Raw genomic sequence first — 13,765 nt, forward strand, 5'->3', positions numbered from 1 at the left:
TCAGAGTATTGTTTTGGAATAATAACTTTAGAGTACATTTTACTATATAATAAACATTAAAAAAATCATTGAATTTGAAGTTACTATCTAGTATTGGTAGAATTCTGGAAATTGATTTTTTTTTTTTTTTTTTTTTTAAGAATGCTATAGATTGTTTACTGAGAATTTTTCTAATCTAAGATGTTGTTATTTGAAAGGAACTATTGCTTACAGTAATAAAAAATAATAAATGAAATTATTTATGTGATTATTGCTTCAAATGCTATTATTCAAATATAATTCCAACAAAATTAGTATTGACCATTTTTCATTACATTGATATATAGAAAGAATATAAAAAATAAATTATAAAATTGATATCTATTTACAAGAACAATAGATTTTTATTTCACTACAGTTTTAGGGAGTGAATTATAAAATGTTAATAAACAATTATCTTCGAGGGATGAAATAAAGTGATAACGATCTATTTTTCTTTAATAAAAAATCTGAAGTTCATTTTGAACACTCGGAAGAACGCCCTTTGTGGGCTTACCTCGTGTAAATCCAGATTAATTGGATAATGGATTTTAAATACCAGACGACTAAATTATTTTTATCTAGTAATTACACAAGTTGACTAAATTATATAGATTTTTTCACATTTGCTTAATATCTCATTTAATTTTCTTATTTTTTTCTTATATTTAATTTTTCTAATATTTTTGAGGAAAAAATACTAAATCAAAATCAGAATTAGAACCAGCTATGAACCATTGATCTATTAAATCGAAGGGTCAATTTATTGAACCAGAACCGTCGAACCGTGATTCCTGTGAAAAAAAAAATCCACTACTGATCAGGTCTATTGTCTAACCTAGCCAAAGGAAGCCAAGACCTCAGGTCATTTTTGGAAATACAGTTCACAAAACCCTAAAGTGAAGAGAGTTTGTTAGGGTTTAAGGAGAAAAGCTTGATTGAGGAAACTGTGAAGCTTCTCTTTTTAACTTCACATTTCATTTCCATTTCTTCTCAAATCAACATTTCAGGGTTTCTGTTTTCTTCAGCAAAACGATTCATTCACCATGTGGGCTCTTCGGCGAGCTTCTAATCCTCTCAAGTAAATCCCTTCTCTCTGTCTCTGAGTATATATACATATTCTTTTATTGACTGATTTGATGGATTCTTTTGGTTGATTCTACAATTTTTCGAGAAAGCGTAGATGGAAAGTGAAGGAGACTTGTAATTTGGGTTTTAATGGAAAAACAGATTAAAGAAAAAACTATATTTGATGAAGAAATTTCTTTGTCAAATATAGTTTTCTAGGAGTTTTTTCTTTAATCTAATTTTGGTGGAAAAGATTTTGGATTTTGGATTAAGACTAGTTTAGTGTGGGATTTTCTTTGCTCAAAAATCCATCAAAGATTAAAAGATCGAGTTTGGTGTTTTATTTTATTATCTTATTAATTAGAGTTTGATAAATTATTTTAATCTTCTTCTTTGTTTAGATTATGTATATTAAAGCACTTTACTTTTGACTTCCCCTTTCTAAGTGTCTACTTTATCCATTAACATTTCAGTGGTTAGAAATGGATCACTTATACTTTGTTTGGGGTAAGCCTGTGTTTTTTCCGTGTACCGAATGGAGCCCTAGTACTTACTGAAAGTTCTTTTTGTCCTGTGGTTTGACATAAATGTATGCATTGTTAGGTTTTACCGTTTCAATTGTCTCTTTGTTAAGTTTTTAGTGAGAATTTATATTTATTCTATTTGCAGGTTCCGGGGGTTGACTGTAGTAACTTCTCGAGTCTGTTGTGCTAAATCAGAAATATATTCTGGTCATTCAGAAGGCAACATTACTACTTCTGAGTCTCCTCAAGTAGTATATGAGAGATGCCTATTTTACCATACTGCAAATGTTTGGTCAAACATCTCCATGGGGAAGCGCAGTCTTTCTTCGGAAGCTGGTTCGAAAAGCAATGAATCCGATACTGACTTGGACGATGGGTTTTCTGAGCTTGAAACACCAGCTAGTGTAGGGAGCAACGCAGTGGATGGAAATGCCGATGAGTTAGTTTCAGAACCTGAGCTTTCTGATAATGATGATGATGAGGAAATTGGAGAGCATTCTCAAAATGAAACGGGATGTTTAGATACTATAGCAACTTCAGCACAGAAAACAAAAATTGACAAAAGGGTTACCCCAGAATTGGCTAAGACCATCATCGCTGCTCCAGGAGCTATCCATGGTGTACTTGATAAGTGGGTGGAAGAAGGAAAGAGTCTGGATCGGGCAGAGATCTCACTGGCCATGCTCAATCTTCGTAAACGCAGGATGTATGTGAAGGCCCTTCAGGTAATTCAACTGGATGCTTCCTTTGTCTGAAAGTTTTTTTTTTTTTTTTTTTTTTTTTTTTTTTTTGAGGGTCTCTACCAAATATCCAATTAACTTATTCCCATGATTTTTTTTGTTCATGCAACTCTTTTTGTGCTCAGACATACATTTAAATTGTCTTTTGTAGTGTATTACTTACTGTTACTGATCCACTCTAATAATTGATCTGAATTACATGTCAAATAGTTTGATCTGCCTTGTATCCTCCCTTCTTGGGCATACGTGTCCACTTTACCAGTATTGCACTGTATGATTCTTTGACATTGACTAGACATCTTGTTTTTTGGTTGGGTTTCTTAGGAAGAGGAATGCTACACTAGAAATTGACTTTTTATGAGTTAAACAAAGATCAAATCTAAATTTGAAGTCTGAAGAACTGAAGCAATTTAGAGGTGAAAAGAACAGGATTTGAGTGGCTGAAATCTACATGCAGGGTTGTTTACACAGCTTTACACCTAAGAGTTCCTTAGGCATAACATAACACCAGAATTCCATAGGCATCACGTTTGGGTTAGAGTCAAGAAGCGACAGTCACTGGAAGTTTGTTGACTGAAAATCCTGAATAATAATGCTGTCAAGCGTGGGTATTTATAAGACTTGAATAACTCTAAAGTCTAAACCTTTACTTGGGGCTCTATATATGTATGAGATCTTGGACTTCCTAAACATTGACCCCTTAATTATTGCTCTACTACACTGATTAGGACCCCATTGGTATAACATAAAACAAAACTAGATTTTAAGACCCATAAAACTATAAGTTGATTCATCCCTGCATAGCTGACAAATTATTCAAATCTCAACTGCTGATCATATAGTAAATGATTAATATAATTACCATTTGAAGTTTCTTTATTATCTGTATCGTGTCCAAGGAAGAAATTCACATTTTTTTTCTATTTCATGAAATTTTCAGGATTTGGTAAATACAATCACCTGCATATCTTGTAATTCGTGGTGGCTGTTACGTGCATTATACACAGCAACTTAAATTATACGAGTCTCTTGTTAGGTTTTCTTACTATTAATTGTTTTTGAATTTTTAAAACTATGCTTGTCTTAATGGATGAACAAACCATTCTTTAGGCTAAAAGATACAAATGTTCAATAAAGTAATGTCTTGGTTAGAGAATTATAATCTGGCTATAACTTGGTTGAGTTATATATGTCTTCCCCCTACCATTTACCTAGGGAACGTTTTCTGGAAATTATATGATTCAAGGTTGTATGAGAAGGGAATACTGGGTGATTGTCGAACTGGACCAATTGGTGAATGCTTGGGCCTCAGATTTATGTCGCACCTTACTGATCTAAAATTGCGGACTACATATCTGTATTGTAATTTGTAAAAATGTTTTTGGTGCTAAAAAGGTCCGACTCTTTTGAATGCTGTACTTTGAATTGCTTTCTGAATCTGCTTCAATAAGGTGGCCTTGCCCTTCTGTTTTTAATGTTGTGTTTTTGTTGTCTTGTTTGAATTTATAAATTGATATTCAAATACATTATTATGAGAACTCCTTTTATTTTTATTTTTTTTGGAAATTGTCTTTTTTTTTTTTGTCTTCTCATTTGAGTTCGACATCTGTACCCGAACCTTAGTTTTTTGGAAACTTTTATGCGGTATTTCATTTTCCATTTTCACCTGGATGATGAACTGTTATAAATTAATAATGCTATCTCTCTTTTTTGATATATTTCAAGTATCTGTGAGTCTGTTCTTGGTTCTTATTCACTAGTATTTGCTTCATTCTGGCTTAGGTTTTACATATCCATTTTAAGTTGGTGAAATTCTTGGTGTCCTCACTTTTTCAGGCTTTAAATTGCATCATCCCTTGAGAATGAAACACTTTCATTCTTGATTTCATATTGATTTATCACTAGTTTACTCTGAACCTGTTATGAAGTGAGATGCATTACAAAGGAGTTTCTAATTTTATTTACTTGAGTTCCCTGATTCATGCATCAATTTTTTTGGTAGAATTATACAGATAGCTTGCTGTTAATTTGTCCTGAATTTACATGCAAGATTTACCATTTAACTGGTAGTAGCATGAGTGTGACAGTACATCCTTGTCCTTTCTGGCATTCCAAGTTTTTTGTGGAGTAGCTTTGCACTTGTTCATATTTTTCTGTTATTTTCTCTTGCTTTTGCAGCTTTCAGAGTGGTTGGAGGCTAAACACCAACTTGATTTTACTGAGAGAGATTATGCTTCTCGCGTTGATTTGATTGCAAAGTTACGTGGCCTTCAAACAGCACAGAGCTATATTGAGAAGATCCCAAAATCCTTCAGAGGGGAAGTAATCTACCGAACCTTGTTGGCCAACTGTGTTTCCAAAGGTGATGCGAGGAAAGCTGAGGAAGTTTTCAACAAAATGAAGGACCTTGAATTCCCAATCACTTCATTTGCATGCAACCAGCTGCTTCTCCTCTATAAGAGACTTGACAAGAAGAAGATAGCTGATGTGTTGTTATTTATGGAGAAAGAAAATATCAAGCCTACACTCTTCACTTACAAACTCTTAATAGATACCAAAGGCCAATCCAATGACTTAACAGGGATGGATCAAATTTTAGAGACCATGAAAGCTGAAGGGATTGAACCTGACATCGCCACTCAAGCAATCCTGGCCAAGCACTATGTTTCCGGTGGCCTCAAAGAAAAAGCTGAGGCTATTTTGAAAGAGATGGAAGGAGGAAACTTAAACGCAAACCGTTGGGCTGCTCGGTGTTTGCTTCCTCTTTATGCTGCACTTGGGAAAGCGGATGAAGTGGGGAGAATTTGGGAGGTCTGTGAGTCAAATCCTCGGCTCGAGGAGTGCATGGCTGCTATTGAAGCTTGGGGAAAGCTGAAGAGAGTTGATGAAGCTGAGGCAGTTTTTAATAAGATGCGGACGACTTGGAAGAAGCTATCTTCAAAACACTATGCTGCACTTTTGAAGGTTTATGCAAACCACAAGATGCTAGCTAAGGGGAAAGATCTGGTCACGCAAATGGGAGACAGTGGATGCCGGATTGGCCCATTGACTTGGGATGCACTTGTTAAGCTTTATGTTGAAGCAGGTGAAGTAGAAAAAGCTGACTCGATGCTGCAAAAGGCTGCCGAGCAGAACAAGCTGAAGCCAATGTTCAGTTCTTACATAGCTATTATGGATCAATACTCAAAAAGGGGTGATATACATAATGCGGAAAAAATGTTTTACAGGATGAGACAAGCAGGTTATGTGGCTCGGCTTAGGCAGTTCCAAGCACTAGTACAAACTTACATAAATGCCAAGGCTCCAGCTTATGGGATTAGGGAGAGGATGAAGGCAGACAATATATTCCCAAGCAAGAACTTGGTTGCCCAATTGGCTAAGGTGGATGCATTTAGGAAGACTGCAGTCTCAGATTTGCTTGACTGAAGATTTTGGATTTAATATTAATGCGAACTATCCTTCATTATGAGTAGGTGAATCTGTTATTGGTGATTCTATTAGATATTTAAAGCCGGTTATCTTCGTAAGGATGTTAAATTTGAAAGTCAGTCTCGTATCTGTTTCTTGTGCTCATGCAATGTTTAAATCTCGAAATGCCTCTTTACTGAAATTGGAAGTCGCGTGTGTTATTGATTCATTCTAAGTGTTAATATTGGACTTTAGCAGTTCTTGAAGTCGGCCTAATTGCTTCATTATTGGGCCTATAAGGCCTTCCATTATTGGACTTGATTTGGGCCGGCGTCAACAATGATATTGTTTTAGACAAACTGCGAGAGGCTATGATTGGAGAACTGATACGTTTCACTCATGTTAAAATTCTATTATATTTTAAAATAATTTAACAAACAACAATTATCTAAAACTCATTATATGGTAAGTTTTACATTATGCAAACAAAGAAAGATCTAAAATTTATTATATTAAGAAAATAAAGATAAATTTAAATAAAAATGGAGATCAAAGGATAACTGAAGAGAAACGTTAATATATTTTGATTTAATATTTGAGGCAAAAATTTCATAAGAATATTTACATTATTGCTTGTTAAGTTTGGAAAATTTTCAATTTCATAAGTGCAAGAAGTTAATTTGTTGTGTTTTATATTTGATATTTTTGTCCTTGATACATTGTGGGCATGACCATATTTATGTATTAAGACGAATTTTTTATTCACGGGTTGCATTTATATTTTATTATAAAAAATATTGCATTTTTATATGAATTTCAATAGAATTTTTTATATTTGGAACATATAAAAAAATTATTTTAAGTCTTTAAATTCAATGCTACATAATTAAATTAAATTAAATTATATAAAAATAGATAGAATTTTTTAAAATAAATTCCTCGAAATTAGTAAAATAATTATTGACAAATATATTCATATATTCTCATCTCTTTAACCCTCTTACTCAAAAATTTTATTATCTTCAAGTTCTTAAAGAGTGCTTGTTGACATGATTATGGATGGTGCCCATGAACAAGACTATGTGCGAGTAACCAAACAATCTATCCATAAAATATGGGTCTATTCTTTATGATGAAGGATTCCAATATGTAGGGAAGATTCAAACTGACAGGAGCACATGTTCTAATGATACGAAGGCTGCTTATTACATGCATACAAAAACAAAGAAAATAACAAATAAAGGCCTTCAACTTTCGTAAGTACACCATCATTGAATTTGTCCAGTAACCATATAAAACAATTTTTGTCAAAAAGAAATAACTAATTCCTAAAATGGAAGAAAAAAAAGCAGAAATTTATGAGTATTTTTCAATACTTTCTGCTTTTTTTTTTTCTTTTTTTAAGTTTGCACACATATTTTTATGTTAAGACAGTGGTATTTTCCGTCTTCAAATACGATTATTTAATGTTGGAAAAATCATTTAGTAGCATATTACAAAATGATTCTAGTAATAGCTACTGAATAAGTGGAAATTAATTACATTAATCAAATTCAGTTATAAATGCAGTTGGATGAATGAAATTAAACTGTATTTTTAAATAAATTTTATCTGTAAAATTAAAAATTTACAATTTAAAGTCATCAATTATTAAAAATTTTTACCCAATTAGTAATTACCATCTGGATTCTAATTTGAAACAGCCTTGCAATTCCAAAAATGAAAATTGCAATATTTTGCCTGACAAAAACAAAACTCGAACGAAGGGAAGCGTTGAATCAGCAGAAGGCCACTCGCTATTCTGATAAGTGAATGCAAACGGAATAGCGTCCCTATACATTATCACGTAATCCTCATTCAAAGAAAACAAAATTAAAACTTGTACACAATTATCTGAAAAATGAATCAACGTTCCTTCTGTATTACATGATGGAAACTTATTCTTTAGATCCCAAAAACCCTAATAATGTCAAAACAAGTAATTCCCTTTTATTAATTATATCAATTTTGTCCTTAACTCTCCAACTTCAACGATTTCAGATTTAAAAGTATAACTAATAAAAGGTGCCAAATTCCAAATTTGCGTATAGGTTCAAATATGATGGCCACTTACAATGGACTTTTAAGCTTTGTACAGAAGAGAAAATGCATAGAAAAGATCATATAAATGTATATCAAAAGAAAATAAAAACAAACGAGAGACTGAAGGGAAAGGCGAAAGAAAGAAAAAAGAAATTAGAAAACGGCAGAAAATAACAAATAGAAAAAGAAAAAAAAAGTGGCTCAACCGCAATAAAATCAGCGGAAAACGTAATAAATAAGGCCGACCCATGTTTGTTGACCATTATGGCATTCTCCTTTCCAGTTTCCAGATGCTATGGAACCTATTTAAGGACACTTCTACCCTTTATCTTATACGAATAGAAATCTTCACTAAGAAAGAAAACTGTAGATTTTTACCTGTAACAGCTTATATGCCTATATATATATATTCATGACTTTTGGATAAACAAAAGGAATCACAAATTTTCTTATATATATATATTTTTTTTGCTGCCCTGTGTCGTATATTTCTTTAGCAAAGAACTTTCCAGAAAAGAAGGTTCACAAAAAACTTGCATATGACACGTTTTCTAAATCAATAAACAGCGTATGTAATAGACAAATCATATTCTTCTTTTAAGTTCTAACACCAACATGGCAACCCTCAAAATCACCAAAAAGCATCACAAGCACTTAAACAACCCTTTCCCATCGACACCAAGATCTCTCCCTTTCATTCAAGGAAGCCTCTTCTTTAATTCCCAAACAGTTCCCTCCCACCAAATCTTCCCAGTTGGAAGAGATTTCCAGCTTCTTTGGAGCACCAAAAATGGTGGGTATATTTCACTTTCTCATAAGTCTCAACCAACAAAAGTCCTCTGGTCCACCATTCCTGGACAAGCCTTTGTCTCTGCAGCTATGGCAGAGACAGAGGTTGAAGAAAGTAGAGGATCCTTTGCTATAGAAGATGGAGACGTTCATTTCGTGTGTGATCATCAAACAATTGAAGATATTAGAGTGACCAATGAGCTAGATTATAACCAAGCTAGTGATCTTGATTCAACTGAGGATTTGAAGGATACCCAATTGCCTGTTTTGTTGATAACAGGTAAAATATTTAGCAAAAGGAAGAAGAAAATGATTCAACAATCTGGAATTTATAAAGAAATAGACTTTGAGACGAGAGGACCTTCCACTTCTGCAAAGTATTGGGTTCTGTTTAACCAAAAGAACATTAACCAGATTGGATTTCAAGTGAGAGTTGGAGAACCCAACTTTTTTGAAATCCGATCAAGAGCTTCACCAACTCGTTTTGGGAAATATCAACGGTTAAGGTTGAAGCTGCGAAGATTTCAGAAAAGAAAACTCCGATGGTTTAGATTGTTTACAAAGCCCAGAGGGTTCACTGCAGTTTCCTCATCCTCATCAGAGGAAACAGAAATAAAGGTTGCAGAGTTGACAGCATTCAACAGAATCTGCCTTAGCTATTCAAGTGAACTCGATGAAAGGTTCTATGGTTTTGGAGAGCAATTCTCTCATATGGACTTCAAAGGCAAAAGGGTACCTATTTTTGTTCAAGAACAAGGAATTGGAAGAGGAGATCAACCTATTACATTTGCAGCCAACTTGGTTAGCTACAGGTAGATTTTCTTTGAACTTTTGCGCTATGGTAAATTTAGGCATTACAGTAATGTAAAAGCTTTCGTTCCTATGTTGCAGAGCCGGGGGTAATTGGACTACAACTTATGCTCCTTCACCATTCTACATGACATCAAAGATGAGGTCTCTTTATCTTGATGGCTATGCTTACTCCGTGTTTGATTTGACAAGACATGATAGAGTTCGCATACAGGTATAGCTTTTAGAGCTTCTACTCTTTACATTAAATTATGTTTTAGAACAGATGTAATGCAGAAAAACCATGTTCGTGGTGGCAGAAGCAAGAATTTCAGAAATAGGACATTGAAGAGCAACACATCACTAGTACGATATAGAATTTTTCTGTCTAAATCACCTTGGTCTAATAAACTCAACTATTCACAACACGTTCCGAATATACAAATATACATAGATAAGAAATTAGGTTCTATATATATTTATATATTTGAAAAGAGCAACAGAAATTTTCTTTTTAGACGTACAAAATAGAAGCTCATTTGAGTTTAAACTTGCAGTTTCCTGTTTTCTGTATAATGGAGCTTGCAGATACATAGCAGTTCAGCTGAAGGAAGAATATTGCATGGCAACTCACCTTCTGAGCTTATTGAACACTTAACAGAGACTATCGGCAGGCCTCCAGAGCTTCCTAACTGGATTATATCTGGAGCTGTTGTTGGAATGCAGGGTGGAACAGAAGCTGTACGACGTGTTTGGGATGAACTGAAGGCTTATAAGGTTCCCATCTCAGCATTTTGGTTGCAGGTACTCCTTGTGTACCTAGTCAAAAGCAAATTCATGTTCACTGAAATCCACAATATCCATTTCAAATTCCAATAAATTATTTGCTTAAAGTTATTTCATAATTATAACCTACCTCATATCTACAATCTTTAGTTGATTGGTTCTACTGCATTCACTCGTCAGAAATAGTTTAAAATCTAAATCTTTTGTTCAGTGCTTATTTAGCATTTCACAAAATTGGTGTCATTATACAGAAGTTCTCACCTTGTAGCAATTCTTGTGCAGGATTGGGTAGGACAAAGAGAGACATTGATTGGATCACAACTTTGGTGGAACTGGGAAGTGGATACGACAAGGTACAAGGGGTGGAAGCAACTAGTTAAAGATCTCGGTGGTCAGCATATTAAAGTGATGACATACTGCAATCCCTGTCTAGCTCCGGTACCATTCTTTTTCCTAGTTCATGTGTGCCATATATTATTACTTTAGAAGAGTGTTATCATTGCTTTATTAAAGAAGAAGAAGAGGAAGATTGTCATCATTGCATTTTTTTTACAGTAAAATAGTTATTGCAAGTCTACAACTTCCATCTAAACGTGTTTTGATTAAGATTAGATATACATGGAGGGTTTGAGGCTTTAGTTTTAAACCTCTGTTTGCTTTCACAGACAGATGAGAAACCAAACCGAAGGAGAAATCTTTTTGAGGAGGCAAAAAAGTTGGACATCTTAGTGAAGGACAAGCATGGAGAACCATATATGGTTCCAAATACAGCTTTTGATGTAGGAATGTTGGATTTGACCCACCCTGATACTGCAAGATGGTTCAAGCAAGTTTTACAGGAAATGGTTGATGATGGGGTCAGAGGGTGGATGGCTGATTTTGGTGAAGGTCTACCAGTAGATGCCACCCTTTATTCAGGTAAAAATTCTCATTTTTTTATGGAGTACTTATAAGGAGGAAGTGGCCTAGGTTAACACTAGCCTTATCATAACAAGTGTTTTAATCATCTTGCAAGTCCTAAATAAAATTCATTTTACTTCTCTGGTAAATTTTAGTATATTTAATTGATGGGAGATTATTTTCCTGTTTCTCCTTCCATTCACAATTCACAAATTATTGCTTTACCATGTTAGAAGAGAGAAAAGATAGAAGCATTTTCCGGCAAATGTTTAGCAAAATTCTTTGTTAGCCAACACTCCTAAACCTGCATTTGCTTGATTTTTTACTGCTAAAAAATATTTCCGCGCAAGAGAAGAAATATATGAAGCTTCTTTTTCCCCTTCTTTCCTATCTCATTCTCTTCTTCCTTTTGTGTATATGTGACTTTGTATGTGCTTGGATAATGTGCAATAATATAATCTTGTATAGTTGACTTTGGATAGACTATTTCAGGTGAAGACCCTATATGTGCCCACAACAGATACCCAGAGCTGTGGGCCCAAATAAACCGAGAGTTTGTGGAAGAATGGAAAGAAAACCGTGTAGGTAAGGAGAGAGAGGACCCAGAAGAAGCTTTGGTCTTCTTCAATAGGGCTGGTTTCAGGGACAGTCCCAAATGGGGAATGCTGTTTTGGGAAGGAGACCAAATGGTTAGTTGGCAGACCAATGATGGGATAAAGAGTGCAGTTGTAGGCCTACTAAGTAGTGGACTTTGTGGATATGCTCTTAATCACAGTGACATTGGAGGCTACTGTGCAGTAAACTTACCTTTTATCAAGTATCACAGGAGTGAAGAGTTGCTCATGCGGTGGATGGAACTAAATGCTTTCACAACTGTTTTCCGGACCCATGAAGTAAGTTGAAACACCTGACAACTGTAATCAATAATCATGCATCACAATCATCAATTTGAAAATAACAGAAATATATATTGTTTCAATCACATAACTACTGCTAATTACATAAAATCCTCCCCCATTTTTTATCTTTGTAATTTGATGCATGGCTATGATGGTACTGAAGCTGAACTGTCTGCAACGCAGTGAAATTACTGAATTGCATTGCATTAAGTAAAGCAAAGTTTAACAATGATAATAGGACATCTGTCTTACTTCCACATATCACTTTATCATGAATGCTACAAAAAGGGAAACTAATATGTATGATCTCATAAGTTTTTCAATTCCAATTGTATTCTCCAATCAGGGAAACAAGCCATCTTGCAACAGCCAATTCTACTCAAACCAGAAAACTCTCTCTCATTTTGCACGCTGTGCTAAAATATTCAAAGCTTGGTATTTCTACAGAGTCCAACTAGTAAAGGTAATACCTGAGATTAATGCATATGAATTTTGCTTCAATTCATGTCAACACCTAACAGGGAATCTAACAAATCTCTATCTGCTCTTTCACAACAGGAGGCATCCCAGAGAGGCCTCCCCGTTTGCCGCCACCTATTTATCCACTACCCAGATGATAGTCATGTACACAGTTTGAGTTACCAGCAGTTCTTAGTTGGTACTGAGATACTAGTGGTGCCTGTACTGGATAAGGGAAAGCAAAATGTCAAAGCCTATTTTCCAAAAGGTGAAAGTTGTACCTGGAAACACATCTGGTCGGGAAAGTTATTCACAGAACAAGGTTCTGAAGCTTGGGTAGAAGCTCCAATTGGTTATCCTGCTGTATTTATTAAGGATGGCTCCTTAGTGGGAGAAACATTTATACAAAACCTGAGAAATTTTTACATTCTTTAATAAGGCAGTCCTCAAAGAGGGCCACAGTTGCTGTAAATGAAATTAAACATTTTTCTAACAAATATACCATCATTCTTTAGAATTCTGCTTCTAACATTTTAGCAACTTTATTTTTTGGACTTTTCTAGTTGATATATTTCCAAGTTTGTAATATACATCTAAGAGTAAACCTGGACCTACGGGTACAGGTTTGAAAGTCGCCACGTATTCAATACAAGGAAAATTAAACTCGACGACATGCTTTCTTTCGTAGGTCCATATTCAATATAAACACAATGATTCGAGATGTCAAAGAACAATAACCCTCTCTAAATAATCTTCTGAGAGAGTTACAATAACATCTTACATTATATACACTATTGAAATGTAAACACTGTAGGGAATTATAACACATGAACATGTCAAGCGTCATAGCTTTATCAGACTTTAAACAAAATGGAATTTTGGTTGAAGACAACCAAAAAGCTTAAGCAATGGGACAAAGGCAAAGCCAGAGCCCTTTGGAATAAAGCTTTCCAATTCAAACATGGAAAGTAAAACCTCAGACTCAAATTTCTGTTTTAGACGTTTCATCAAACAGAGATAGGTAAATGTTATTTCATCTCTCGACTTGCCTTGTTGCAAAAACTAAAGAAAACTTTCAACTGACCTTAAAAATGAGTGTGTTTAATTTCTGATGCCGGGTTTGAATCTCGTAGAGAGAAATTCGTATCGGGCCATTGACGCATTCTTTCATTCTCAGAGCTCAAAAGCTTCAGCGAATTTTGTTTGTTGGATTCGAATATTTGTATTGGATATTCTCTCGCGCGCTTCCAGTTTAGACATTTCATCGAACTGTCATTTCCAATGTCACAATAATCTAAGCATA

The 13,765-nt window shown here is 34.5% G+C and overlaps 2 protein-coding genes and 1 long non-coding RNA gene across 3 annotated transcripts; 2 read left to right on the forward strand and 1 right to left on the reverse strand.

The window, feature by feature from the left end:
* The first annotated feature begins 876 nt into the window (after positions 1 to 876).
* LOC105642351 (pentatricopeptide repeat-containing protein At1g80270, mitochondrial) lies at positions 877 to 5,987 on the forward strand. Its single transcript, XM_089718301.1, has 3 exons — positions 877 to 1,099; positions 1,756 to 2,335; positions 4,529 to 5,987. The coding sequence occupies exons 1-3, from the start codon at positions 1,065 to 1,067 to the stop codon at positions 5,774 to 5,776; spliced, it is 1,863 nt and encodes a 620-aa protein (XP_089574427.1). The 5' UTR covers positions 877 to 1,064; the 3' UTR covers positions 5,777 to 5,987.
* Positions 5,988 to 8,258: 2,271 nt separating this feature from the next.
* LOC105642352 (uncharacterized) lies at positions 8,259 to 12,979 on the forward strand. Its single transcript, XM_012227166.4, has 8 exons — positions 8,259 to 9,441; positions 9,521 to 9,653; positions 10,007 to 10,222; positions 10,487 to 10,642; positions 10,870 to 11,122; positions 11,597 to 11,997; positions 12,350 to 12,466; positions 12,562 to 12,979. The coding sequence occupies exons 1-8, from the start codon at positions 8,456 to 8,458 to the stop codon at positions 12,895 to 12,897; spliced, it is 2,598 nt and encodes an 865-aa protein (XP_012082556.1). The 5' UTR covers positions 8,259 to 8,455; the 3' UTR covers positions 12,898 to 12,979.
* LOC110010398 (uncharacterized) lies at positions 9,764 to 13,716 on the reverse strand. Its single transcript, XR_016319732.1, has 4 exons — positions 13,547 to 13,716; positions 12,474 to 12,873; positions 11,912 to 12,018; positions 9,764 to 10,237 (listed from the first exon to the last, which is right to left on the reverse strand). It is a non-coding gene; the product is annotated as an uncharacterized LOC110010398 (long non-coding RNA).
* Positions 13,717 to 13,765: the final 49 nt, after the last annotated feature.

This window comes from Jatropha curcas, chromosome 2, assembly GCF_041381405.1.
Source record: "Jatropha curcas cultivar XTBG-Jc1 chromosome 2, XTBG_Jcur_1.0, whole genome shotgun sequence".
Classification (NCBI taxonomy): Eukaryota; Viridiplantae; Streptophyta; class Magnoliopsida; order Malpighiales; family Euphorbiaceae; genus Jatropha; species Jatropha curcas.

Bases quoted from the DNA above. Each gene is read 5' to 3' on its own strand.
- LOC105642351 (XM_089718301.1), top strand. From the start codon at position 1,065: ATGTGGGCTCTTCGGCGAGCTTCTAATCCTCTCAA. The intron at 1,100-1,755 runs GTAAATCCCTTC...TTCTATTTGCAG, and splicing joins CGAGCTTCTAATCCTCTCAA to GTTCCGGGGGTTGACTGTAG. The intron at 2,336-4,528 runs GTAATTCAACTG...TTGCTTTTGCAG, and splicing joins TGTATGTGAAGGCCCTTCAG to CTTTCAGAGTGGTTGGAGGC.
- LOC105642352 (XM_012227166.4), top strand. From the start codon at position 8,456: ATGGCAACCCTCAAAATCACCAAAAAGCATCACAAGCACTTAAACAAC. The intron at 9,654-10,006 runs GTATAGCTTTTA...TGGAGCTTGCAG, and splicing joins ATGATAGAGTTCGCATACAG to ATACATAGCAGTTCAGCTGA. The intron at 11,123-11,596 runs GTAAAAATTCTC...AGACTATTTCAG, and splicing joins AGATGCCACCCTTTATTCAG to GTGAAGACCCTATATGTGCC.